Source organism: Lepisma saccharinum, chromosome 9 (assembly GCF_977018435.1).
Source record: "Lepisma saccharinum chromosome 9, izLepSacc3.1, whole genome shotgun sequence".
NCBI lineage: Eukaryota > Metazoa > Arthropoda > Insecta > Zygentoma > Lepismatidae > Lepisma > Lepisma saccharinum.
The window spans coordinates 83,255,868-83,283,415 of record NC_139237.1 but is presented as its reverse complement, the minus strand read 5'-3'; the positions used below and the strand labels follow the sequence as shown (position 1 = coordinate 83,283,415).

At 37.3% G+C, this 27,548-nt stretch overlaps 1 protein-coding gene across 3 annotated transcripts; it reads left to right on the top strand.

Annotated features, from left to right (window-relative positions):
- Positions 1 to 365: 365 nt before the first annotated feature.
- On the top strand, positions 366 to 27,548 carry LOC145992771 (trichoplein keratin filament-binding protein-like). 3 transcript variants are annotated; one of them, XM_083129164.1, is made up of 11 exons: positions 366 to 513; positions 2,830 to 2,978; positions 6,142 to 6,383; positions 10,500 to 10,776; positions 13,790 to 14,016; positions 15,165 to 15,293; positions 21,126 to 21,365; positions 22,557 to 22,662; positions 24,273 to 24,434; positions 25,383 to 25,526; positions 27,004 to 27,548. In XM_083129164.1, exons 3-11 carry the CDS (start codon positions 6,166 to 6,168, stop codon positions 27,031 to 27,033), a joined length of 1,533 nt encoding a protein of 510 aa, XP_082985290.1. In that variant the 5' UTR covers positions 366 to 513; positions 2,830 to 2,978; positions 6,142 to 6,165; the 3' UTR covers positions 27,034 to 27,548. The 3 variants fall into 3 exon arrangements, with proteins under 3 accessions (XP_082985290.1, XP_082985289.1, XP_082985291.1); XM_083129163.1 differs by lacking the exon at positions 2,830 to 2,978; XM_083129165.1 differs by lacking the exons at positions 366 to 513; positions 2,830 to 2,978 and adding an exon at positions 2,623 to 2,752.

Sequence of the window (27,548 nt, the reverse complement as noted above, 5' to 3'; positions counted from 1 at the left end):
GTGTGTGTGTGTGTGTGTGTGTGTGTGTTTTATTCTTGTGAAAAACTCAGAAAGATGACTAAAATCGACTAACAGTTGATAGGGTCAGAAAAAAAAAGCTGCACAAGGACGATATGATATTACTACAACTTACCACTCATCATGATCAGTGTCTAGCATAAAAATGCGAAATGCGAATAGAGCTTATAACAACTAGCTTTCTAGTTATCACTCATCTTGAGTAATATGAATTTATGATTATAATTTTCTTTAAAGTTTGGATAAATATGATGAGAAGATATTTTTATTGTATTTATATTTATTTAGTTGTAGTTTGATCACCGTAGGATAAGTAAGTAAGCCAAAAAACACAACTGACACAAGGCGCTGTAGCACAAGCAAAGCTAAAACTCTTTGAGCTAAAAGAAATGTGTGGTTTGGTCATATGCATAGACATACTGGTCATATGATCCAGATCAGTGACAAGTGCACCAGAAGAATAAGATATACGTAGTTTGAAGAGATTAAATTTGGGTGAGTGAGATCTCATAATACATTAAAATTTCGGTAACCACCAAACGTCTCTAATTCCCTTATTTTCGTATTTTTCACATTGATACTTACATATTCTGCATTCGTAAGGATTCTTCTATTTCGCGTATCGTTTTTTGCACGCAAATAATCTCAATTTTCGAAATATCGAGTATTTTTATTTTGTTCGCTTTCGCTTGCGTTACACGCGATATGGCGGAGAAATCTTGACTAGCGTAGTCCATGATCAGTGGTTATGCAGTGTTGCAACCTTCTTCATAGAAAAATGCCTACTTTCGTGTTACTGATTTTGTATTTTATTCCAGGTTCGAAAACTCCACGAACCTTGCACGAATAGACCCACGAACCATTCATAAATATTAGCCCCACGAACCATGCACGGCAAGGTTAGGTTAGGTTCTGTTAGGTTAGGAAACATAGTTAAATTTGTTTTTCAAAATTAAATTTTTTTCTGGTTTGAAAACCCCACGAACCATTCATAAATAGCCCCACAAACCATTCACGGATAGCCCCACGAACCATTCACGGATAGCCCCACAAACCATTCATAAATAGCCCCACGAACCATTCACGGATAGCCCCACGAACCATTCACGGATAGCCCCATGAACTATTCATGGATAGCCTCACGAACCATTCATAAATAGCCCCACGAACCATGCACGGCAAGGTTAGGTTAGGAAAGATAGTGAAATTTGTTTTTCAAAATTAGAATTTTTTTACGAACCATTCATATATAGCCCCACGAACCATTTATAAATAGCCCCACGAACCATTCGTAAATAGCCCCACGAACCATTCATAAATAGCCCCACGAACCATTGACAGATAGCCCTACGAACCATTCATAAATAGCCCCACGAACCATTCATAAATAGCCTTAGAGATACTGGGCAAAAGGGGGGGGGGGTTATAACCCCCATCAACCTCACATTGAGCACGCCACTGATCCTGTGCACGTCATGTTGTCGCAAGTTCGTAATCAGAAATGATGAACAGTAACTCACGTTTATTTACATTCTAGAACTGTTACACAGTTACAAAATCGCGCATTTGGAAACACTGACCGGTTGTGACGTCATGAAACGCTCGCAAATATTTGGTTCACGTAGTAGACGGACATCAAGGGAACAGCTTTCGTGCATCGGAGTGACATTAATGTCGAAAATTACATGATTTATCGGCAAAAAAATTTCAACGAGGTGAAAACAAACTTCCAAGACCTTCCTAAAGTATAAATAAACCCATTTCGGTAAGTACTTTCTCCTGTAAAATTGAAGAAATACGTTTTGGGGATACGAAAATTTTACCAAATCTTGCGATAAATAATGAGCAATTGTGCATTGTCAATTGCGATGACTGACCCTCTTATTTTGCAAGTTTGACACGTGAGCGCCAAATTTTAACTTCAGATTCGTGATTATGAGCCCTAATTTAGTGAGTATGCCAAATTTCAAACAAAATGGAGAAATTCCCGGTATTGTAAAATCGCTCCCCTATCTCTTTAGCTGCTTTGAAAAATATTTTAGCATTATTCTTAATTGTATTTATATCATCCCCTAATAAGACTACATCATCTGCATATGCTAACAACTGAGTCACACCGTTTAATTTTAGTCCATCGTTAGTTTCTTTTACCTTCCTAACAGCATATTCTAAGGCAAAATTAAAGAGCAATGGAGATAATGCATCTCCTTGTTTTAACCATCATGAATTTTAAATTTGTCAGACACTTTATTACCCACACGAATTTTACTTTCTGTTTCACTGGTGAATACTTTTATTATATTAAAAAGCTTCTTAGGTATTCCAAACTCTACTAAGATGTTATATAATTTTTCTCTTTTGACTGAATTATATGCTATTTTGAAATCAATGAATAGCTGATGGACACTTTGATTATATTCCCACTTTTTCTCAAGTGTCTGTCTGATGAGAAAAATTTGATCTGTAGTTGATCTGTTACATTTAAATTTAACATTAGAAAAATTCAAATTAATTCATTTCACAGTTGCAAAACTGCGTGGTTGGAAACTGGTTGTTACATCATCAAACGCATGCAACATTTGGTGCACGTAGTAGAAGGACATCAAGGGAACAGGTTTCTGTGCATCGGAGGGACATTAATGTTGAAAAATACCTGATTTATCGTCAAAATAAGTTAAGTGAGGTGAAAAAACACTTCCCGAGACCTTCGTAAAGTATACAGGAACTCATTTCGGTAAGTGCTTTCTTTTGTAAAATTGAAGAAATACGTTTGACGGGTATGAAAATTTTACCTTTTCTTCTCATTTACAGCCAATAAGAAATCGATACTTGCAGGAGTATGTGCTGCATACTCTCTAGGGTTTGCGCACAAGTGAAAATTGTGACTGGAGTACCTTTGCTCCCCAAAGACAAGAGTGAAAGTATACAATAATGCTCTACAACTATTTTTAATGATTTCCGTAAGTTTTATAGGAGTTTTAGGAAGTACTTTAGTTATGATTTGGAAAGTAGGCTTATGCAAGCATCAGCATTTCTTAGCAAGCAGCAGTGCTTGGTTTGCAGTGTTCTCGGCAAGAAGAGCTAAGCAGAACTTCACACAAGGCTGAGAGAAGTCTTCATGCTTAAGACCTGGTATTACATGATGAAGTTTTGGAAGCATTTAGGGATGTTATTTTAATTCTAGAAACTCTTAACCTAACCCACCTAACGTAACATCAAAAGCATTTAAGGATGTATTACCCCGTCACACCTCACCTCACATCCTACCCCATTCGGCGTACCAGATAACTTCCAAGTCGGCAAGCGGAAGTTGACATCACGTCTTACAGAGTGAAAGGATCCGGCCATTCAGACGGCTTACAGCCATCTTGCAGCCGGAGCATGTTAAGGAAAAGTTGACTTGTTTCATCTGCACAATATCTTGCAAAATGGCATCGTCCATGGAGATATATACTGTTTGTGATAATGTTACTGCAAGGATGGCTGTAGTTATATATAGCGATGTTATGTACAGATATGGATTTTTATGTATGCTGGTGCAGAAGTTGTCCACAGCTTGTTTTGAGTTTTCTTTTAATTCTTGAAGCTTTTATTGGGTCAAATAAAGTGCATGAACATGGATAGTTTTCACGGCAATACTCATGGATCCCACTGTACGTGTAAATCATTTGCCGAAAGTACACAGACTGCAAAGTGACGTCGGAAGATCACTGCACTGCACTTAGTCACCTGTAAGTTTTACTTCTCTCCTTACATTTTTCTACTAATTTATATTTTCTGTGTGAAAGGGCAGAAAAAGAATAGACAAGAGACAGACAAGTATCGTCTCGATATACCATCTGCCCTTTCCGGTTTTAACGCTGCAAACTTTGGAGTGTATGAAGCACCTCCTCTCGTGGGAATGGAGGAACTTTTATTTCTTGGACATTTTTATTAAAAGTTTACTGTTCAGGACTGATGACTTAGTTTTAGACCTCAAACATAGGTAACACCATTTATTCTTATGTTAGCAGGTGATTTATTTTTACCTTGGGAGTAGTAATTGTTTAGATTTAGGTGGCATGATCGATATTTTAGACCCATATTTGATACCTCGGCCCCCTCCAACCATGCACTACATTTGAAAGTCTTCGTTGGAACACTTTAGCCTAGCAAATGCTGTATACAATTACTGAGAGTGTCATTTTTTAATCTCAATCTCTGAATAGCAGTCTGAGATTTGCAAATATCAGTAAAAGGTGAAAGAATAGTTTTATATTTTAAAATTTAAAAAGTAAAGCTCCTACAAAATAAAATATACCTTTTTTTACCTCAATCTCATCGACTGCCTTCGCGATTAGCCAAAAATGGCAGAAAAGTGAAGTAAAATAAACTTAAATTTTATTATTTCTTCCTAACTCTTTCATTCATGTAATTCTTCCTTAGTATGCAACGTTTTTATTAAAATTATTCTATGATTTATAAAATGAAGTGGTAAATGAGAACACGGGCAACTTTCTTTGCAACGCATCGATCAGAAAGTTGCAGAAACATGGATTTTCTCAATACGTTTTCACGTGTACTTCATCCTCTTTTAAAAGTAGCGCGTTTTCAGTTATGTTAGTAATCATTAAAGGAATGCCTCAATACCATCATGCAAGGGCCTCCCCGATGGCATAGTGGTAACGTCGTCACCTTGTAATCCAGGGGTCCGTCCAGGGTTCGATACCCGAGCACAGTGACACAGTGGTTCGGATCCCACTTCAAATTGTAGGTCCAGTCTCGATTAGCTTCCCTGTGGATAAAGTGGACTGAAAACAACAAATCAAATCAATAAATCAATCAATGCCATCATGCCTAACTGCATGCGAAGATCGAGTACCAGGCAGAGATGGAAATTTGTGGTAATTATCGTAAGACATTAGACATTATATTTAAGTTTTCTTGCATTAAGCAACGTTTAATGGAATTATAAGTAATAAATTAATCCATAATAGAGAGCTGTCGGCCTCCTCTAATCTCTTATGAGTCACTGTGAATATTCATATATTAAATAAATATATATATATATATATTGTGTGTGTGTGTGTGTGTGTGTGTGTGTGTACATATGTATGTATATATATATATATATATATATACATATTTATATATATATGTGTGTGTGTGTGTGTGTGTGTGTATGTGTATATATATAACGGGGAAGAGTTTGTAAAATCTGGTTGACGGATTTGAAAACCTGCTCCCCCCCCCTCCAAAATAAGTTCCGACATCCCAGATCCAAGAGAACAGTAAACGAATGGCAGCTAGCAAGTAAGGATGTATTAAATGCAGAAAACAATATGGAATATTGTGAACCAACCAAGGAATGTAAACACAAAAAATAATAATGTAAATACAGAGTGTCCAAAAAGTCACGCAACCCGGTGTTTACGACCGTATAACGGAATGAGAAGAAACGCTTTCTGCCAGAGAATGCCCTGTACATTGGGAAAATTTAGAGACAAACATATGTAAGAACATGCATGTTTTAATAACAAATAAGCAAAGTGTTGCCAAAGAGGGATTTTTTTTTTTGCAAATCGTGTGTATTGATGCACAGAACTCACTGAGATAAATGATTGCAACATTTCACAATACCAACGAACAATTTGGATGGCCATCTATTGAATTTGACAGAAAAATAACTTGACGAAGTTTCAAAAACATTGCACAAGGGAATAAATGGGCTGTTCCAAAAATCGATGCTTTCGCAATATTGTTAGGGACACTGCCAACACTGTTGCTGTTATGTGTCACTAACAGACGTGTTTCACCTCAGGCTATCACACTTAGGCACTTTTAACGACAAAGGAGAAATTTGTTTATTCTCAAACATTTGCAATAAATTACATACACCTTGCAACCCTGAAATGTTGCATACGTAGGACGTCTGTGTGTACCTAATCTTCAATAACCCTCCATGGTAGTTTTAATTTAAACGTCCACAGTACTTAAAGGTTAACATTAGTGCATCACAATATGACAAGTCTACAGGATCACCTTATGTGGTGATGCTTTAGACTCCCCTGTTATGCATATGTTCAATAGCAATGCAGTTCACCACAGGAATTTGTTATACTGATTTTTTTTTTATATTTCTAGGCTTAGATGTAACAGCCATTGACCATGTCCCCACCATTAGTAATGCCAGACAGAGGCCTTCTTACAAGGCCTCATTCTTCTGGGTCAAGGAGAATGAGGCAAGAAGCAGCTTTGGTTAAAAAGCGTAATGCTGAATATCGGCAACAAGAAATGTGGAAAAACACAAACCAATATTTTCATGTTTGGGACATGAAATCTGCGAAATATAGTGCTTGGTGTTCTCCAGAGTCTTATAATGAGAGGTAAGTAATGTTGTAAATGATTTTGTGGTGATCAGGGCTGAATCCAGACACTGGGCAAAATCCTGTAAAAAAAAAAAATGTATCCCCTTTGAGAATTACCATATTTGTCCACGTATAAGATGCACTTTTTGCCTTCAAAAATATGTCTGAAAAACAGGGTGCATCTTATGCACTGATACTCAGTTTTTGATGTCCTTCATTTCTGGAATTTTTATCTGTCCTGAGTTAAAAGATTTCTTTTTTGCTTCCTTGCAGTGTGTGACAAAGAAGACTAAATTAGGCAAGTTATTTGTTGAAAGTAGACTTAAAGTAGACCTACATATTAATATACAGGGTGTTTCGTAAGTTCGTTTACAGTGCTTGGGAGGTGATTGTACAAGTAAAAATAAGGTGAAAAATTCATGTAACGAAATTCCGGAAACTGCTTTGTTGCCGAGTTATTGACGTTTAAAAATGTGGGAAAATGATTTTGCGAAGTGAATAATGGCAAAACTGGTGGAGAGAAGTCGTCGGTGTTGGGCAGTCCACTAAGAAATTGGGTACACTCTTGTCAAAAAATCAAGCGGCAATGTTGTGCAATGTCGGCGCAAGGGATTCCCCAAAGGACGCGAAAGAAGATGTTGATGGGAGTGGAGTGGGTGTGCGTTCTGTGTGAGCTGGTATCGACGAAAATTATCATGTGTTGAATGGCACCAAAAAACAAAGAAAATTTCCTGACCGAAGGACACCATGACGTAAAAACGAAAAGAATGAACTGTCATAGGTTGCATACCCTGAAGGGCACACAGTATGCTTAATGGAGATGTGAAGAGAACCTCATCACAGACGGTTTTCAAAGTATCCACCATGTATTTCCAAGCAGAGGCGACAACGGTGAATCAAGGATTGTCTAGTGTGACCCAACAACCCAGGCATTTCTGCTATCGATGCTGCAGCTACATTGATACAGGCAACGAGGTCCTCGGCTGACACGACAGGTGTTTCGTAAATGAGGCATTTCATCTCTCCCCAGAGGAAGAAATCCAGGGGCGTAATATCAGGCGATCGAGGTGGCCGTGGCACAGGCCCTCCCCTGCCAATGCACTGGTTGTGGAATACGGTATTGAGTTTGAGTTGGTGTTTTAAGTCCACTTTATGCACAGTAAGGCTAATCAGGACTGGACCTACAGTTTAAAGTGGGATCCGAACCACTTGTGCCTCCACCGGGTATCGAACCCGGGACCCCTTGATTACAAGGTAATGACGCTACCACTGCACCATGGGGGAGGCTAAATAATACGGTATTGAGGAAATGGTGCACATTCCAATTGAAATGTGGTTGTGCAACGTCATGTTGAAACAGTCTTTGTCTCAGTGCCAAGGGCACGTCTTCTAGTAGTTCAGGCAAAACCTCACTGAGAAATGCTTGATAAGTGGGTCCACATAGGTGAACAGGGGGAATGTATGGTCCAATCAAATGGTCATGCAGTAACCCACACCACACATTTACTGCGCATCTGTGCTGATGATGTGCCACTAGCAGTGCATGTGGATTTTGATGTTCCCACACATGACTGTTTTTACTATTGAACGCACCACATTTCGTGAAGATAGCCTCCTCATCAGTCCATAGTACCGTATTCTAAAAATTGTGGATAGTTTCAATTTGATGAACAAATCTTTGGCAAAAGTCCTCACGTGGGCGAAAGTCCCGAGGTAAAAGATCTTCCACTTTCTTCAATTTGTACGGGTGCATCCCCTCTTCTGCCAGGACCCGCCACACATTCACAAGGAGGTGTTTCGTTCATGGGCTAGTGCGCACATACTGGTGCCTGGATGATCCATCACTGCAGTTAGCACATCTTCCACAAACAGTCATGTTCGCACATGTCGAGTGTCTACAGTTTGAAATAAGGTGTGCGATGGTAACACCCTATTTGGAAAACGTGCCCCATACAGATGCCTTGTAGCACGGCTATTACCTCCAGCCTCCCCATAAATCAGATGCATGTCCGCCAGCTCTTGGGACGTGTATGCAGCTATCCCTTACACCGGGCTACAAGTGTTTATGGCCGTTAACACTAGTACACTTCGCAGAACACGATGGGCTGTGGCTAAGAATTAACACGTAACACTGCTAGGTCAAATGTTTGCCCAACACTACTGTCCAAGAACCTCACGTCTTTCCATTCAACCGAGAATGTTTAACAACCTGCTGCTGGCACAGCACCTGAAGCATGAATGGCACAGACACATGCGATCCTTCATGAGGAAACCTACACTGTTGGCACCCCTAGCGGGAAATGTGGTACTTAATGTCAGATCACACGGACACCCATCTGCCCTTCAGGGTATGCAACCTATGACAGTTCATTCTTTTCGTTTTTACGTCATGGTGCCCTTTGCTCAGGAAATTTTCTTTGTTTTTTGGTGCCATTCAACACATGCCAATTTTCGTCGATACCAACTCACGCAGAACGCACACCCACTCCACTCCCGTCAACATCTTCTTTCGCGTCCTTTGGGGAATCCCTTGCGCCGACATTGCACAACATTGCCGCGTGATTTTTTTGACAAGAGAGTACCCAATTTCTTAGTGGACCGCCCAACACTGACGACTTCTCTCCACCCGTTTTGCCATTATTCACTTCGCAAAATCATTTTCCCACGTTTTCAAACGTCAATAACTAGGCAACAAAGCAGTTTCCGGAATTTCGTTACTTGAACTTTCCACCTTATTTTTACTCGTACAATCACCTCCCAACCATTGTAAACGAACTTACGAAACACCCTGTATATTTGAAATACTGTAACTTAATTATAAATTCCGTGATAAAGCTTTTTCCTAAAACATGTGTACGGAAAATGGGATGCATCTTGTGACAGTCTGTCACTTTAGTACTTGCATCTTAGTGAAAGACCACATTTTATGATTCCAACTGGAAATAAAAGAACACCAATAACTCAGCTAAAAAGAATTATCCAAAGCAGTACATTTCAAGCTGCATTTTGTTCTATACCTTGTTTTACCTTCTGGCCATGGTGGCTCAGTCGGTAACGCGTCTGACTACCATGCTAAAGGTCCCGGGTTCGATCCGCGGCCGGTTCAAATCCGGGAAATTGGAGGTTAAGTTCATGGCGTGGTGCTAAGCACAGGGGAACACTGTGCCTTTTTTTTTTACCTTACCTTCTTTTACCTGCTCTAATGAAAATTCCTTAAATTGAAGGCCAATACTGTTATTCACTTTTGAACAAGAACCAAACGTCTTTTCTTTTCTTTCCAGAGAAGTAATGTATTTTTTTTTTCTCAAAAGAAAAATATATGTTCAAAGTTTTAGCAGAAAATATTTGAGCTCTGTTACTGGACAGGTTAAGACATGCAAGGAGAGTACCATCAGTGGTAAGGAGCAACAACTCTAGCAGACAGTCTTGCCACCTTACTTGATCGAATTGGTTCCAAGTACAGTGAATTTCTGAATTAAAATTTTTGGCAGGAGTAAAAAAAAAAGTGTTAGGGTTACTGGAAAATGTAAAATTGTATATCTGACAAACATGTGGCATGAAATTTTGAGGACCTTACAAGTTCGAATCTTGAATAAAGCATGGATCATCTTTGTATTTTTTCTCTTCATGAATCTCATCATTCATTCTTACTGTCACAGTTAATAGGCCAAGGGAGATTGATCATCCCAATAAATTATATCAATCTTTTAATTTAATTTATTTGTCCATCACAAGACCGAAGTCCCATTCATGTTGAACATAATATACGCAAAGATAATGTTAATAATACACACAAAATAATGTTAAAATTTAGAGTAGTGAAAGAAAGTATTATGTATAAATACAATTTGGAGATTTTTTGTGTGCGTTTAACATTGAGAATGGAGTGTGGAGAGGTGTTCTGTTTCTTGCTGTAAAAGGTGTTACATGGAAGTTTATTTTCTCTGAGAGCTCAGAACATAGCCAATCTTGTCTCCATAATGTAAATGTAAATGTTAGATCATGAAATGGCCACATAAAGTTATATAATTTCTATTTCTATCAACCATTTCACCATTTACATTTGTACCTTTTACACCGCATCCTCCCATTCATATGGGTTTGAGTATTTCAAAAGCAGTTGTGACTTTTCAGCATGGAAGCACACAAAAAGATCCTTCAAGCCGAAGAGAAGGAGAGACAACTGGAGGATAGGCGTAAGAGGCTGAGGCATCTGCTAATGGACGATATGAAGCAGTATGAAGTGGAGTTGAAGGCAATGAAGTGCAGAAGGTCTCAGACCCTTTACCCTGAAGATCTCCTGAAGATGGCCAACTTGGAGCTGAAGAGAAAGGAGGAGGAGGCTCGCAAAAGGGAATCTGAACTCAAGCTCTATCACCATTGGAGGAACAACAATCCTAGAATACGAGAGGTGAGTTTGAGGTTTCATGAAGTTATTTGTGACCTTTAAACACTTGCCATGCTGTGTTCCAGTCTGGAAATGTTGGGATAATTTGCTCTTTTCCTGAAAAAATCAACATATTTAGTAAAAAAGGAATGGGTTTGGAACGAAAATTATTCAGTGGGAACTCGATTTTATATTTTTTCAGTGGACCAGGCTGAAAAATATTTAAAATTCAGAAAAATGTAAAATCAAGGAAAATTTTATGACATTTTGCTATGTTGGGACCATGAAGATTGAATGTATAATGTGGGAAAATGTAAAAACTTGGAACGTAAAATTGGGGTTCCACGCCACTATACTCCTCGGACTTAACCTAGCCAACCAATAACCTTTTCCCTTCTTCCTTGAAACCACCCACCCTATTCAGTAAACACTGGTGAAAGTACCTTATATTTGTTTCCTATCGTCTTTCTCTGGCAACATTGTACCAAGGCTACAGTTAGTATTCTGTGCTCCTAATCTTCGTCATTCTGTGAACCGCTTTCTTCTCCATTGAAAATGTGGCCGAGGCTATGAAATATCAAACTTTTTCCTTTAATGTGGTAAGTGTTTACTGTCTCCTTTTATTTGTGTCTATCTTGGACAATATATACTTCAGTTTGATGTGCTGACTTTTACTGGCCGTTACAGTAGAAATGGTATATTAAAACCCTAGGGAAAGGGGGCTATTTTGGAACTCTTTTCACAACAAGTGACTGCTTGCATTTTTTTACAGTTTTTGGTAGATAGTTATCTGCAGTAATATATTACTAAATTTTAATGATTTTTTTTTTTAGAAAAAAGAGTTTTTTCAATCCTTAGTCAATATGTTTTTACGAGGGTAAGTCAATATATAAGTCGCAAAATGGAATAGAAATAAAAGTTGAATTAGTTACCTGATGAAATGTGGTTTATTTTCAATGTAATCTCCATGAACATTTAGGCACTTGTCCCAACATTTCACGAGTCCCTCAAAGCCAGCAGCGAAGAAGGTTTGTGGTTGGTGTCATAGCCAGCTGGTAACCTCCCGATGGACCTCCTCCATATCCTATAACCGGTGACCACCCAGGTGAATCTTCAGTGGGCCCACAGAAATCAAATTACGGCCCGTTGCTCACCGTGCACACACTCGGCTAACATACCTGCCATCTTACCCACTTGGCACTCGAATGACTCACCGCCGCACGAGAACGTGACTACTAGCGCCGTATATGATGCACGGTGGTGCTGCCACCTACACCGACATTTGCGGAAAGGATCAGTGCAATGACTGATATTCATAAAACAATTTCACATTGCATCAATTCGAAGATATTTCATTTTGCAACTTATATGTTGACTTCCCCTCGTAAAAACTTGTCCCTGATTCTAGCTTCTCTCCCCCTACCTAACAGTCAATTACTGTTTAATTTCATTCTTGTTATTACCTTTATGTGTGAAGTTAATATTCTAAGCAGGATTCTAAGTGTGACTGTTTGGCTAAAATGTAGTGACCTTACAGACATGTTCGTTTATGCCAATTGTTCTAATGATTTTGTCTGGAAAATGTTGGTTCTTGGTCTGTAAGAATCTGTCAGAAAAATTACTTTTATGAAATATTAGACACCCTAGTTTTGAATCTTCTTTTCCCCATATTGATTTAACTTCTATACTGGTTCAGTCCTGTTCTCAAATATTTGAGTATCCCTACATGCACAAATAAATATGGTGAACCCTTGATTTTATGTTTTATGTAAAAGAGAAATATATGTAGGAAACAAAAATTGGGAAAAGGTGTGAAACGTAAATGCATGCAAGAGATGACTGCCCAATTGATTTTTTGAATGTGTAATGTATCGATGACAGGAGAAAAGTAATTTTATGGTATTCCAAGAGATAAATGAGTTTAACATGTGCAGTGGGGGAATAATGACCTTCTGTCATGGAGGGAGAAGGCAACTTTCAGCTTCTACTGGTTAGGTTCAGTGAAGATTTAGTGTATTCCATTTACTCTTATCTTCATTTTGAGGTTTCTGGCCAAGAATTACACCAGTTTTTCTCACAGTATTAGTGCAAAATAAATTGAAACTTCAAATTTTGCATAATTTCCAGGTTAATTAGACTCTGAAAGTGTCACATGGTATTTTTGTTCACCCTATGAAAGAAGAAAGTGCTGGGAATATATTTGCTGGTATCTGTAAATAAATTACAAACAATATTTTCCAATATGGATACTACCGGTATAGGTTGACACCAATACATTCACATCTGTATCAGTCCACTCATAGTTTTAACACCTATTTAATTTGTCTGATTCTCCTACTTTGTAGTCCTGGGTTCGATACCCGGTGGAGGCACATAGTGTAGTGCACTCTAAACTGTAGGTCCAGTCCCAATTAGCCTTACTTTACATAAATTGGACTAAAAAAAAACCTCCCAACTCAACTCCTGCTTTGTATTGTTAAAGCAAAGAGTGACTGTGCATTTATTCCAATGTTGTTGGAGTGGGCAATGCTACTCAAAATACATACTATACAAGGGAGTATGAATTTCTCCCCATGTTGCAAGCGGAAGCGGTTTCTCAAATTGGTTACTAAGCTAGACACTACGTTTGAAAAATATAATGAATAAATATTTTCAGAATCCCATTCATTCCTTATGAAGAAAAGAACCGCAACAACTTCAAGTTACGGCTAATCAAATGTCTTTTTTTGACTTTTTCGACGACAAATAAAATCTTCCTCCTGTTCATGTGTTTTTCTATGTCGTCGGAAGTTTGATTTTTCCAATAGAGCAAGTAGAATAATACTTCCGTACGTGTAATGCGAAGTTTTCTCCAGCTTGCTGCAGGGAAAGGTCGATGGTGGAGGACCAGTTTAGAGTTTTTCCACTAAATCTGTTCCCCCGGGCCTTAACCATCCTCATTGTTGCAGTTAACCTCAAGAGATCATGCATTTTACATATAGATGTAGAAAAGAAACAAAAATAACTAGAATTCATTGTTGATTAATATTCTTTGCAGATTGAGTCACTTCAGAGGAATATGTTTGTAAAGAAGGCGTGGATTGACCAGGTTTTGGAAAGAAAGCAAGAACGAGAAAAGGAACTGAAGGAGAAGGAAGAATATGAGCGACAGCTCCGGCTAGAAGTTGTAGAGGATGAGAGAAGAGAGAAAGAAGAATTGGAAGAGAGAAGAACGAATGCGCTGAAGTTGCAAGAGCTCCTAGAAGAACAAGTGAAACTGTTGAGGTAAGGCAGGAGATTTGTGGTGGTGGTGTAAAGTTCTCTTCCATATATTTCTTATTGAAAATGGTTACATTTCACTCACAAAGAACATCCATGCCCAGGGTGGGACTCGAACCCAGAACCCCCTAGTATTGTAGTGCTGTGACCTTGTTATCAAATACTCCTGGGTTCAATCACAGGTGAAGGCACATTGCACAGGGCTTTGGATCGAACTTTAAGTTGTAAGCCCAATCCCAATTAGCCCATCTGAACATAAAGTGGAGCCGAAAAGTCTGGCTCTCTTTTTTTCAGTCGTTAGGTACAGAAATGTTTTGTCTTGGGATGTGCCGAAGCTGATTACAGATGTATGTAAATCAGCAGAAATTGACATATCGGCATCGGAATCGGCAAAAATCCGATATTTGAACCGGTACAGATTATACTAGAGTTTTACCTTCTAATAAGTTTTATATTGTAGTTTTGTAAGATTTATTGAAAATTTGGTTGTGATTCGTCATTATTGTAGAGTTTTTGTAATAAAATTATTGCAAACTCTCATTCAGAGGATCAACCTAACTATAAATCAGAAATAAAACAGTATATTGCTGAACCAGGATCTGCTGTTGTATTGGAAATTCAAAAATGAGTATTCAAACCTGAAACAAGTGCTGAGAAAATACTTGAGCATACCTGCTGCATCAGTATTCAGTGAATGAGTGTTCAGTGTTGCTGAACAGATTTCTGATAAGAGAAGAAGTAGGTTACTTCCTGAAGTGCTTCCAAATCTCGTATTTCTGAAGTTGAATCTTGGCAGAACAGGAATTAATTTTGCATTTCAAAGAACTGCTTGTGTACTAATGTTAAAGCTCTAGGTTCACATAACCTTTTGTAGATGCAAATGTACATTCGCATCTCGTGAGAATATATATGTATATACATATGATATGCAATAGAAATGTACATACCAAATTTATTTTTGTCATGCAGAGAATAACACCCCATTTCTGTTTAATAATCTTATGTATCTGAATCGGTTAAATATCGGCATCGGTTCCAAAAATTATCAGTGAGTACATCGGAATCGGTAAATTTTCAGTTTCGTGACATCCCTAGTTTTGTCACTACAAATAAAGATTACTTTTTTATTATTATTATTATTTGTTCTTTTGAAGGGAAAAGGAACTGAAAGCAGAAGAGCTGAAGAGGGAGGAGGCAGTAGTACTGCAGCAGCAGGCAGAACTGGAAGAAGCTTTCGAACAGAGGAAAGCAGTGGAGGAGAAGAGAAGGAATAAGGAATTAGGGTAAATATTGTTTACAAGTTATAATGCTGCACATATAACTTTATAGATTGTGCCCTAAGGGTCAGTTTTTCAATGTCTAGTCAACTTTTTCTTCAGCCAACCACCAGGTGAAGTTTACCTCCAGTCTTACCCAGCACCAGGGTTTTCAGTGTAAAAAAAAAAAAGATTTGGTTTGTTGACCATAGATTTGGCATGTAAGAATTGGCAATGCTGAGGTGAGAAATTAGATCCCTCTGCCATCTAGATGCATAAATTCAAATCAAATTTTGGCTGGTGTGAAAAGGTAGAACTACAATAAGGCACATGCGGTTGTTGAATTTCATTGTTTACATTGTAAGTACAGATCCTAATGTGCACATATTGTGTTGCTCTAAAGAAATACATATAAGGGGAAAACAATTACTACACATTTGGCTTTTTTCATAAAACAGATCGACTTGACAAACACTAAATGGTAATACATAGTGTAAATAATTATTCTTTCTTACAGAACAAAAGAAACTACATAAAATATAAATAACTCCTATATATATCTATATAATTAGGAAAAATATTTTGATATTTTGCATGTATCGTTTGACTAAAGGTTTATACCTGCTTTTCCCAAGTTTTTTCCCCCCTTGGGAGAACATAGCATCACAGAGAAATTAAATATGTTCATTGAACATTCATACTTTGCAGGCAACTTTTACACAGTATCTCTACATGACAAGATAATAAAGCAACAATTTTATACATATTTTAGGATCGTGCAAAATATAACATAGTCTGTCAGTGCAGGTATGAGTCTCGCAACTGAAAGATGATGAGAAAGGAGTTTCGCAGGTAAATGTCCGGTTACTTCTGGGGTGAACGTACTGCAATTGCAAAATACGCACAGCGCAAAAAAGGCCAGCTGTGATCGGATAATGGTCAGATCGCTTTGAGAGGAGAGCAGGAGGTCTTGGGAGATGGGGGGGGGGTGGAGTGGGGTTGGAGAGACTACGTGCTCGAACAGGGTAAGTTCCATCTTCCCTCGTGTCTGCCATTCTCAATCATGACTGTTAAGGGTCTAGAAAACTATTTCGTTTTATTATTTAATCTGGTCAGGTTTGTGCCTCAAACGCAGTCTTTTTGTGGGACATGAATAAGCAAGTACAGAGCCATTAGGGCTTAGACACATGGTGGAAATGCGGGGCACGATAGAATCGATGTCAAAGTCATTATAAATAAATGATAAAAAAAATTCAGGAGCACGACTCGAACTCACAACATAAAGTGTGAAACACACTCTAATCTACTGCCCTTGCCCATTACACCAATTTACCACTTGGGATCTTGATTCATAATGGGACAGATGTCTCCAGTACATGTTCACAAGTCAAAGCCTGACAATCATTTTGTTTATTTTTACACGAATGTAACTTTTTACTGAATTATTTCTTGTTCAGTGTGCCTAAGAAGTTCTCTCGAGGAGATCGATCTTTCGATGAGGCGGCCATGTTTGTCCGCAACTACCAGTTGAGGAGCTAATCGTAGATGGAGAAGCCCAAAATTTCAGTAACCGCTAGTTATTTGCCAACCCGGACTTTAATCGCACATTGAAAAACCAATTGGGGGCCAACATGCTTTTTCTGCTGGGTAATGTGTGGTCAGCACATCAAGTCTTATCACCGCTGATTTCTGACTTTTGATACCAGAGTGTTATTTTCAAGTAGCTTCCCAGTATTTTGGAGCTCCCACCAGTAATCGAACCTGGGACTTCCCGTTCCACACACAAGAGTGATCTTTCGACTGTGTGGGAGCTCACAGGATATATTCATGCCAAACAGTAACTTTATGGCAATGCTTTGCACCACTTGCAATGTTCAGTTGGCAACATATATAGCAGTAAGGTAATAGTCTATTACCTTTTTTTTTTTTTGTCGTCCGCCTGTCTGTCTCTACATCCTGTGTCATTTTAAGGAATGCAGTTTTGGTTATTCTGGAGCAAAAGTGTTTTTCTGCTCATTAACAGTTTATTTCTTCAACATTCTGGGGTTCCATGCTCACCACTTAAGTTCACTACTTTGAGAAGTGAACATTTTAATCCACAACACACAAACAATACGATAAATCCAGTTTAAAAATGAGTGGTTCAGAGCACAATTGGCGTAACTCCAGTCAAGACAATTTTGAGAAAAAGGCACATTTGCATAACTTAGTATTATATTGAGCTGTTGGAGCACAAACATAGTGCTGCCTCTATGAGCAAGAAATCGAAACTTAGTAGATGTGAGGGTTATTTTTTTAAGTAAGGTTTATTTTGTATCATATTCTACATATCTTGATCTATTTTTTCACATAGTTTCCACAGTTTTTTAAACATTGTCACAACTTAAGATGAGCTTATGTAGACCCTCCTCATAGATGTCAGCTGCCTGTGAGGCAAGCCATTCCCCAACTTCCATTTTCACTTCTTCATTCCTGCCTAAATGCTGTGGAACTTTCATCCTCATTTTGCCTTCTTTTCCCCCCTATGATGTTCTTTTTTCAAGAAATACTGGGCCAAAGGGAGGGGTGAGGTTATCACCCCATACCAACCCTCCCTTGAGCATGCCACTGACTACAAGATTCTACAATGCAAGCAATATGTACATACAAGAAAAGAAATGGCAGATTATTATACTGTTATACAATATTTATAGATATATATCGGATTGGTAAAATTACCTACAAACCGATACACAGATGTCTATTTCTATCGGATTGGTAAAATTTAGAACTGAGCCGATACCGATACTTGTATATTTCCAGTATAAAATAAGAAGGCTAGTGACAGAGTCATACTAACTCGACACATCACTAGGCACGTATTTAGAAATATATAATTTGAGGAGCCAGTCAGGGCCAAGTGTGTCAGAAATATAATAATAAAATTGTTTCTATTTAATACGTTAATATAATTATTTGTAATAATATGAAAATTAATTAATTAGTACTTAATTTCTCTGATGCGTATGGAGTACTAAGAAACGGAGGAAAGACAACGTTAATACTATTTTGTTCTTTCTATCTTGACTAAAAAATTGTTCTTACATAAATAGTAAAAAGATGCTATAAAATCAAAGATAAAACAGCATCATCTAGCTTACGTGTAGTTAAGACCGCTAAAATTTGTGTAAAAACAACAGTCATGGCATTGAAATTTATGTCAAAGAAGTAAAAAAATTGAATATTTATTGAATAACAAAAAATATGATGGTATATACATTTGATGAAAAGTAACGTTCCTGATAAATATTTTATGTACATTATTGTAAGTAGTGGTGTACATAAATATTTAGAGGGGCATCTCCGATGGTGTCACCGTTGCCTTGTAATCAATAGATCGCGGGTTCGATACTCAGTGAAGGCACATAGTGCTTCGGGTCCCACTTTAAAATGTAGGTCCAGTCCCGATTAGCTTATCTTTCTTAGTACTGTCATTCAAAGCCGTATGTTCCCAATCTAATCTAGGTGGAAATTATTGATTGACTGATAGATTTGCTTTATTTTACTTTGCTTCTGTGCCACTTTTGGCTAATTTTGCGAAGATGGGGATGAGTGATGGTGTGATGAAATTGATGAATGGACACTCCCAAACATCCATGCCCAGGCCAGGATTCGAACCCTGGCATCATAGCGCGATATGTTAACCACTCTGCCACGGGGGTCGGCTTTTGGTGGAAATAAATAGCCATCATTGGCAGATACCGGCAGTCACACGAAAGACAGAAGTGAAGAGGATAAGTATAAATTGCTGATTCCTCTTCGCGTTTGAACGTAGATAAAGCAAAGCTAATTTCACAGTGACCATTCATCCCTCTTTTCCAAGAACTCCGCAACTACCTGACCCGGCTTTAGCATGGTGGGGGGGTTGAAAACATCCACCTATCTTACCACCACGAACTTCAAGCAAGTATTGGCAATGAATTTCCCAGAGTGTTAACTAAGCAGATACATGCCTTCATGGTCACGTTATGACAATAAAAATAATATATTTGAAGAAGGTTAGGCTAAGTTCAAAGTTCCACATTTGTGCAATATTTATAACAATTTAGTCATAACAGTTATTTTTGACTGGCAATATGAAAAACAAATATCTTCAATCATATGTGTTCTTTCAGACAAGAAAGATATGATACATTCAAATTTATAATTAAATTTATTGAAATTGTGTACATTTGCATTGGCTTCAAGGTTTATATACAAAGGTCAACTCTTTAAAATTGTTCAATGTACATTGTGATGTCATACTTGGTATTTTGTATCAACATTCAAAAAATGGTAATTGTGATCAATAGATAAGTATATTGTGATATACATAGTAAAATAGCTGTAACAGAGCAAATATGTACATTTACTACACAAACATTCAAGCTGTTAAGCACTTATGGACAAAAATATAAAACAAAAACAATTGAAGATATCACATACTAAAAAATCTGGCTTGAACTAGTTGCTCTAATACTAGTTGTCTGTGACTTGGTGGGAGCTCAAGATGGAACAAAGATAAGGACAGATATATCAATATGGGATGGTGATATATTTGTATAATAATTGTTGCTTTTAAAGATTAAACTTGGCAACGTTATAATAACTTGGATGTTTAAGTTATATAGAAGCCTTTTATGACTTGAATGAACTTTGATCATGATATAATCTTATAAAGATTCAAAAGTTATGGAATGACACTGATATGTATAAAAGAGGCCATGTTGAATTGGAAGCAGTGAATAAGTATCTGTTTTCATCTTCCTTAAGGGGCTGGCTTGTGAATGTTACAGTTCCTCAAATGAGTGCTTGGAGGAAGGTCGCATAGAGTGACACTTATATGTTCTACGTTTGGAGGTGATTTGAGAAGATGATGAATTTCGAAAACTGAAGCTCAGAATTGTAGATACAAAGACTTGCTTTATCCTGGAAGGAGATAACAAAGATATATATATATATTTTCTTATGTATAGCATTGATATCTTATAAATATTCTTGTAAACAAAGGCATAATTTGATGCTATTGTAATTTTGGTTGTTTCTAGTTTTTTCTTTCATTTTTATCAATATAATAATTATAAAGTTATCAGTATATGTAAACTTAAATTTCCTTTCCAATATAGCACCATAGCTACTACCTATTGTGCTGATACTGAGTTTGAATTAAACTGACTTACATTGTTAAAACGTTTGTGTGTTCAACTTTCACTTATCCATGTCTTGGATCTTGCCATCTGCTTCTCAGGAGGGTGGGGGTTTATGATCCAGTGTTTCTAGGAAAATCTATGGAACTTCCTGTGCTGGTCTCCCAATCTGTCACAAGGAAGGGTGAACAAACTCTTAAAAAGGACAAATGTTGAGACGAGCTGTTGCCTTTGCCCGCATTTCTAGCCACTGAAAATCTTTGGTATCGGTAAGAGAAAATCAACCGATACTCACCAATGCTGATACCACTGGTATCGGCCGATACCAATGCTTAGCCCTAGTAAAATTACCTACAACCGATACACAGATGTCTATTTCTATCGAATTGGTAAAATCACCTACAAACTGATACACAGGTGTCTATTTCTATTGGATTGGTAAAATCACCTACAAATCAATACACAGGTGTCTATTTCTATTGGATTGGCAAAATTACATACAAACAGATACTCAGATGTCTATTTCTATTGGATTGGTAAAGTCACCTACAAACCGATACACAGATGTCTATTTCGGCCGATACCGATAGCGTACTGACTATTCCGTTTTACTTAAAATATTAATATTTGATATTAGTTTTAGGTTTTGTTGACTTGGTGTTTGCTTCATATGTTTTTCATTGATATTTCTAAGGCTATTCTGGACACGACAATACCAGCTGAAATTGAAACAAAGGTTGAACGAAGTGAAGAGGGATCTACAGGAAGACCAACAAATCATTGATGATTTGCTGAGAATGGAAGAAGCTTTCCAAGACAAACTGAGGGCGAAGAAAGAGAGAGCAAAGCAAGAGATGCTCTACATGAAGTATCTTCTCCAGAAGCAAATGGAGCTGGAGAAGCAGAGGGAAAGGGATATAGAGTTTCTCTTCCAGTAAGTATGAAATTTGTTTGTTAATTTTTGTTTCATGATTTCTAGCCCAAATGCTTCTCATACTGAAATTTTCAGAGATCCACAAGAAGTGTAAATTGTGGGATGAGGTGACGTTAGAGGCTGGATTGGTAGCGTGAATTATATTTCGTTTTTGATGAAAACACAAAATGTGAAATTGCACACTGCAGTGTTCAGTTTTTGCGTTTCCAAAACGCCTGGGGGATACATTTCACTACCGTGTTTCATCATGAAATGATGCAAAATAAACTCTGGAACAACAAATTTGGAATTTATTTACTGATGCAACAGTGAAATCTGAATTATCCTTTAAGTTATGCAAACCATGGAAAATTGATTATTTCTCCTGCCAATATTTTAGAAGCAAAAATTGACTCCTTAATACAGGAATAAACTTAATACTTCGATAACAACATAAATGTATATGTTAGAAGAGAAATGTTTATTTTGTGTAAAAAGTGTAGTTTTTAAAATCAATTTTAAGGTTTTATTCACCATTTTAACACTGAAATGTATATGTTAGAAGAGAAATGTTTATTTTGTGTAAAAAGTGTAGTTTTTAAAATCAATTTTAAGGTTTTATTCACCATTTTAACACTGAAATGCTAGTTTACATACTAGTTTTGATCCCAAAATCTGCCATTTTTTTAACCAAAATATTGATCTTTTATTCACCATAATGATAGACTAATCAGGACTGGATCTACAATTTAAAGTGGGATCCGAACCACTATGTGCCTCCACCGGGTATCAAACCCAGGACCCCTTGATTATTATTCACCATAAATGTGTGGTCCTAGTCAAGAGCATTCGTGTGAAATGCCAGATTCTGCTTTTTTTCCTGATTCATCCACTATTTATGTATCTATTTTATTAAATTATAACAAATGAGCTGATTCAGAGATTATTTGTTTTATGTTGTCAGCCATCCCAACTGACAGCTGGATGGCCTTAAGAGCTATTTATTTCTGCCAACCTACTTTATAGTTATGTGCCCGAGTGGTGTCGACCATCTCAAATATACAAAAATGATATTTTCAATACCGAGATAACAACATAAATGAATGTATGAATTAAAGAACCGATACTGCTGGTGTGCCAAATAACTTATTTACATTTAACAGTATTATATTTTAGTTCTCCTTGTTGATTGTATTAATTATTCATTTACAGTGAAGAAGCAAAACGGATGTGGAAACAGGAAGAGCATAGATGGCAGAAGGAGCAAGAGGCAAGGGATAAATTAATGCGTGAAGTTTTGACAACAATAAAAGAGCAGGTGAGTTTTTATGAGAATAATGTATGTTATGATCTGTTTACCAACAGAAAAGTTAAGGATTATAGTTGTATTGGTGATCGATCTGTCTGTCTGTGAGATGGACTTGGTATGTTTGTATAATTTATAGAATTTGTATTGATTCGGGCCAAGTGTCAGTTCTTATAAACTTTGTTGCATATAATCAAATGGTTCCAAGTTTATTTTCAGTGGAAAGCTGTTATAAACGTTTGTATCAACATTTACACTGAAGTGTAAAAATTACATGTGAGATCATTCTAAAAGTAAGTTTCAGTAAGTTCTTAGAGGTGTAAGAGGTGACCATCTGGTAAGGTGTTCAGATGTCAACTTAACTTCCACGTAGTGCACCTTGGAACTGCATTTTGCAATCCAATGAGGCTCTGTCCCATAACATGGCTGTGCGGTCTAAGACTTTATGCTCCGGCTACAGGGTGCATGCAGGTTCTAGTCTCGGAGGGGAAGCCAAACAACTTTTCTCCTGAGATATCTGCCTGTGAATGGGACCAGTGGCTAAACACCATCATGAGGAAATTGGGGAGCTATGAATGAGTAGTGAGACAGTCATGGAAATTTGCAACAATGACTGGGGGTTTGATCACACGTCACTCTGTAATTGGTTGTCTGATTTCCCACCTCTGCTGAGGCACGTGGGAGAGGAGGCCAGCAGTCTGTAGGTATGCCCTGGCCCTCATATGCTGTTGTGCCACGGAGTATTTATTTATTAATGAGGTTCTGGCACCTGGGCTCACAGGAGTCGTGTGTTGCCCTGTCTCCTGCCTGTCTCTGTGCCGAGTACCATTTACAGGCTCAGCTTTTATGTAACGACATTTTTTGTTTTTAATAAGGATATGAATGAGCATGGATAATACCATGAGATATTGCTTTTAGTTTTTCAACTATTAATTCAGTTTTTTTACTAAAGGGCTCGTGTTAAGAAAAGAGGTGCAATAGCCTCAGTACTGATGCAACCATTATTTGGCTCTTATATTTGCCATACAATTATATTATGGGTAAAATCTTTATGCTATAAGGTACTTGTACATATATTCAACACATTACTAATGGCACTGACTACTCATCACTAAAGCCACATATTTATGGTGAACAAAAGATCAAGATTTCGGTGGAAAAACTGAGCACATTTTGGGATGAAAAGCAGTATATAAAGTGGGTTTTCGGTGTTAAAATGGTGAATATAATCTTAAATTTGATTTAAAAACTATATTTATTACACAAAATAAACATTTCCTTTCTAATAGTGCAACTATGTAGTTATTAGAGTAGAGCAGAGGAGTCCATTTTTGGTTCTCGAAAGTTTTACAGCAAAATTATTAAATTTGTGTGATTTATCGTAACTCTCAGGATAATTCAGCCTTCAGAAAGGGTTGTGTAAGTATATTAACTCTAAATGTCATGTTTAAGAGTTTATTCTGCATCATTTTGTGACAAAACATGGCAGGAAAATTTACATGAACGTTAAAATGTGTTATTTCAAATTTCGTGTTTCTGTCTGAAACGAAATATGCTTGTCTCTTCTGATCAGTAGGTGATCACCATAGGTGGTGTATTGAGAGAATATATTATTGTTTCAGGTGGAGGAAAATCTCTTGCGGAACCAAGAAGAACAAGAAGAACTTCTGAGCACACGAGAGGAACTTCTGAAACGACTGGAAGAGGCCAATGAAGAGCTGAAACAAGAACGGGCTGCTTTAGAAAGGAGCAAGCTGCATAGGCATCTGGAGATCGACCAGCAGGTGTGTTTTGTTTTATGACATTTCATTGATTAATTGATTTTTTGTTTTAAGTCAGCTGCCTAATCAGGACTGAACCTATAGTTTAAATCCAAACCACTATATGCCTCCACCGGGTATCGAACATGGCACCCCTTGATTATAAATCCACCAAGCTTTCCGAAACCTCGATAAATATGCGAACTGCAGGCTTCCCGTAACTTTAACTAGTGCCACTGCTCCACGCCAGGGTTTCAAATGGGCGTGGGCAACAACGTTTCCACTATGCCATCAGGGAAGTCTCTTATGACATTTGATTCACATGTTTTACTATTCATGCTTCTGTATTATAAAGTGTATCCCTTTTTAAAGAAGCTTCTTTTTTTTACATCTCACGTTTTGCTGCAGTAATAATGAATTCCCATATTTTGCATAACTCTCATGATAATCATTTCAGCCAGAATTTTTTCTTCTTCTTTGTTTCTCCTAAGGATAAGATGCAAAAGTGTGAGCTAGATATCCAGCCTTGAGTCCCCCTGTGCACTTGCAATTTTTTTTCAAGTTTCTGCAATAAAAGTTCTGTGTTCACCAAGGTTCAAACGAAAAGCTATCCACAACCTGGAGCTATCTACAAGAATGATGAAATCCAACATTCGCTCCTGCAACTGAAGATGTTCATCAGGAAGAACAGAAACGGGTGTTAAAAAGTGAGAAGGAACAAAATCCCTTCCATGCTCCTCATCTTTTAACACCTGTTTTTATTCATCCTGATAAAGATCCTCATTTGCAGGATCAAAACATTCAAATGATTTCTTCAAGTATGTATTTTATTCTGTTTCATTAATACAAGTGCGATAACATGGACTTGTGCTAATAATTTTAAGGTTGAAAATAAATTGAATATGCTAATTTTTCATTTCACTAGAATTCCAATGTTTGTATTTGTTAACGTAATCTGTTTCATGTATTCAGGTGGAGGAAAAGAGGCGGAGAAAAGAAGATGATTTGAGATTAGAGGAGGTGAGATTGGAAGAGGAAAGAGAAGCTGAGAAGAGAGAGGAGGAGAAGTTGTTGGAAGAACTCAAAAGGATGAATCTGACAAGTTATGCACCAACGGTGAGTCTTGTTCATATGATTTCATTACATTAGAGAACCACTGGTTGGTTTCGTTTGTAGGAATCTCTGCTCTCCTGGCAACGTGATTTAAGCAAGTGTTCTCAGGTTACTTGCCAGTAGGGGTGTTTTCATCGGGATGGGAATTTTTTTCAATCCCAACTTTTGAGACAGAAAATATTTACTATTTCCCAATCAAGCCAGGAAATTTTCGGGATGGAAAATATTCAAAATTTCCCAGCTCTGTCGAAATCTTGAATTCTACATGCTATTTTCCCATAAGTGATCGTTTTCTGCATTTCTGGAATAAAAACTAACAATTTCCGGGAACTTGCAGACACACACCGCTTACAATACAGAAAATATCGAGAATTAACCACTTTTAAACATGACAATTTGGAATTTCCTGGCTATTCGGGATCCCGAAAAGTCGATAAGTCTGCAAACCATTTCGAGAAGTTGAGATCGAGAAATATTTTTCCCGATTCCGGTACAGACTTTTCAGGATCCTTCACACCCCTACCAGCCAGGTTAATTTCATGATAACATCCAACATTTTGGGCAGATATGTTGCACTCATCATCAGGGAATGTTAAATTGGAAGCCAGTATAAGGTTAAATATGTGAGTATAAAGTGGCATAGCTTGGACTCTGCCGTGTGATTGGTTCGCTTTGGACTTTTTTAATTTAATTTTTATTATTATAATTATTATTATTATTAGTGGATGTCATGCTTATAAGGAAAAGTGGGTTCCAGGTGCGACTGAGCTTGAGTCCCACGTCTTCGTTGAGATTCGTGCTTTCCCGGGAAATGCCTATGGCTTTCTGTACTCTTGTCCCAGTATCTGGCATGTTTGGCTATGATTTTGGTGTCTGCAAATAAAATCCTGTGACCCTTGGTAATGTTGTGTTCTGCTAGTCCTGACATTTCTGGTTGAAACAGTCCGATATATTCTTGATGTTCATTTCGTCTTTGATGAATGGTGGGTCCATCCTGTATGTCGTAAATGTGGTATCCCATACTCACAGGCTATATGGTATACTCCTGGAATCTAGAGTTTCAGGCCATCTTTGACTGAGCGGAGTAGGGCCTTGGTCTTGGATCGGTGGTCTGTGGGTGGTCACCCAGGCACCGAGTGAGACCATATAAGCTAAACTAACATTAAGTTATAGTTTGTTTGTTTTTTCTTCAAATTTTAAAAGTTTCCTTTATGTTAACTGCATTATTTACTCTGGCACTCTTTATAAATTTGTAATTGCACTTTTTTTTTTTTGTTCAAAAACAATCATTGCTCACAATAAATTGAAAATGAATCTATTAGGCATATTGATTGCTTCTATAAATTTGGCATTTTCATATCTAGAATGGAAAGGAGAAATTGTAAAATAGCAACTTTAAATAGATTGAATAGGTTTTTTTTTATGTAATACAAGTGTTTGCATGGTAGTTTTGATAATCACATGGTTTGCTTATTTTCAGAACTATGGGAGACGGCGGCTTTTATGGTGATTTTATAAGGTGATTTAAATATGACGAACACAATATTTGTGTAATTGTACATTTGTAATGTAATATTTATATGAGACGCTTCCTGTGATAATAAATTATTTGCACTTTTATAATACTAGTAGTAGATTTCTGTAAAAATGAATCTAGTAGTCCTTCTGGTTAGTTCAAACACAAATTCTCACCTGTGCATGCCTTTTGAATTAAGTAGGAACATGAAATGTCCACAAAAGTAATGGAGGTAGTTTCTTGTTAGTGACTTGCTCCTTTGATGAGAACAAAATAAGAGGTAACGAGATTTAGATATGCTGCGAATTATATGCAAGTATTTAATTCTTGTCAAAATGATTGTACCTTTCCTACATTTGTAGGATTGGAGCACTAGTTCCTTATTATTACTTACGTGAAATGTCGTATTTCCACGTTGCACAATTTAATGGTTATTTCCGATTAATTTCGAAGACACTCTGTCTTCATTCACTAAGGTTTGATTTGATTTATTTTACTTCGCTTCTTGT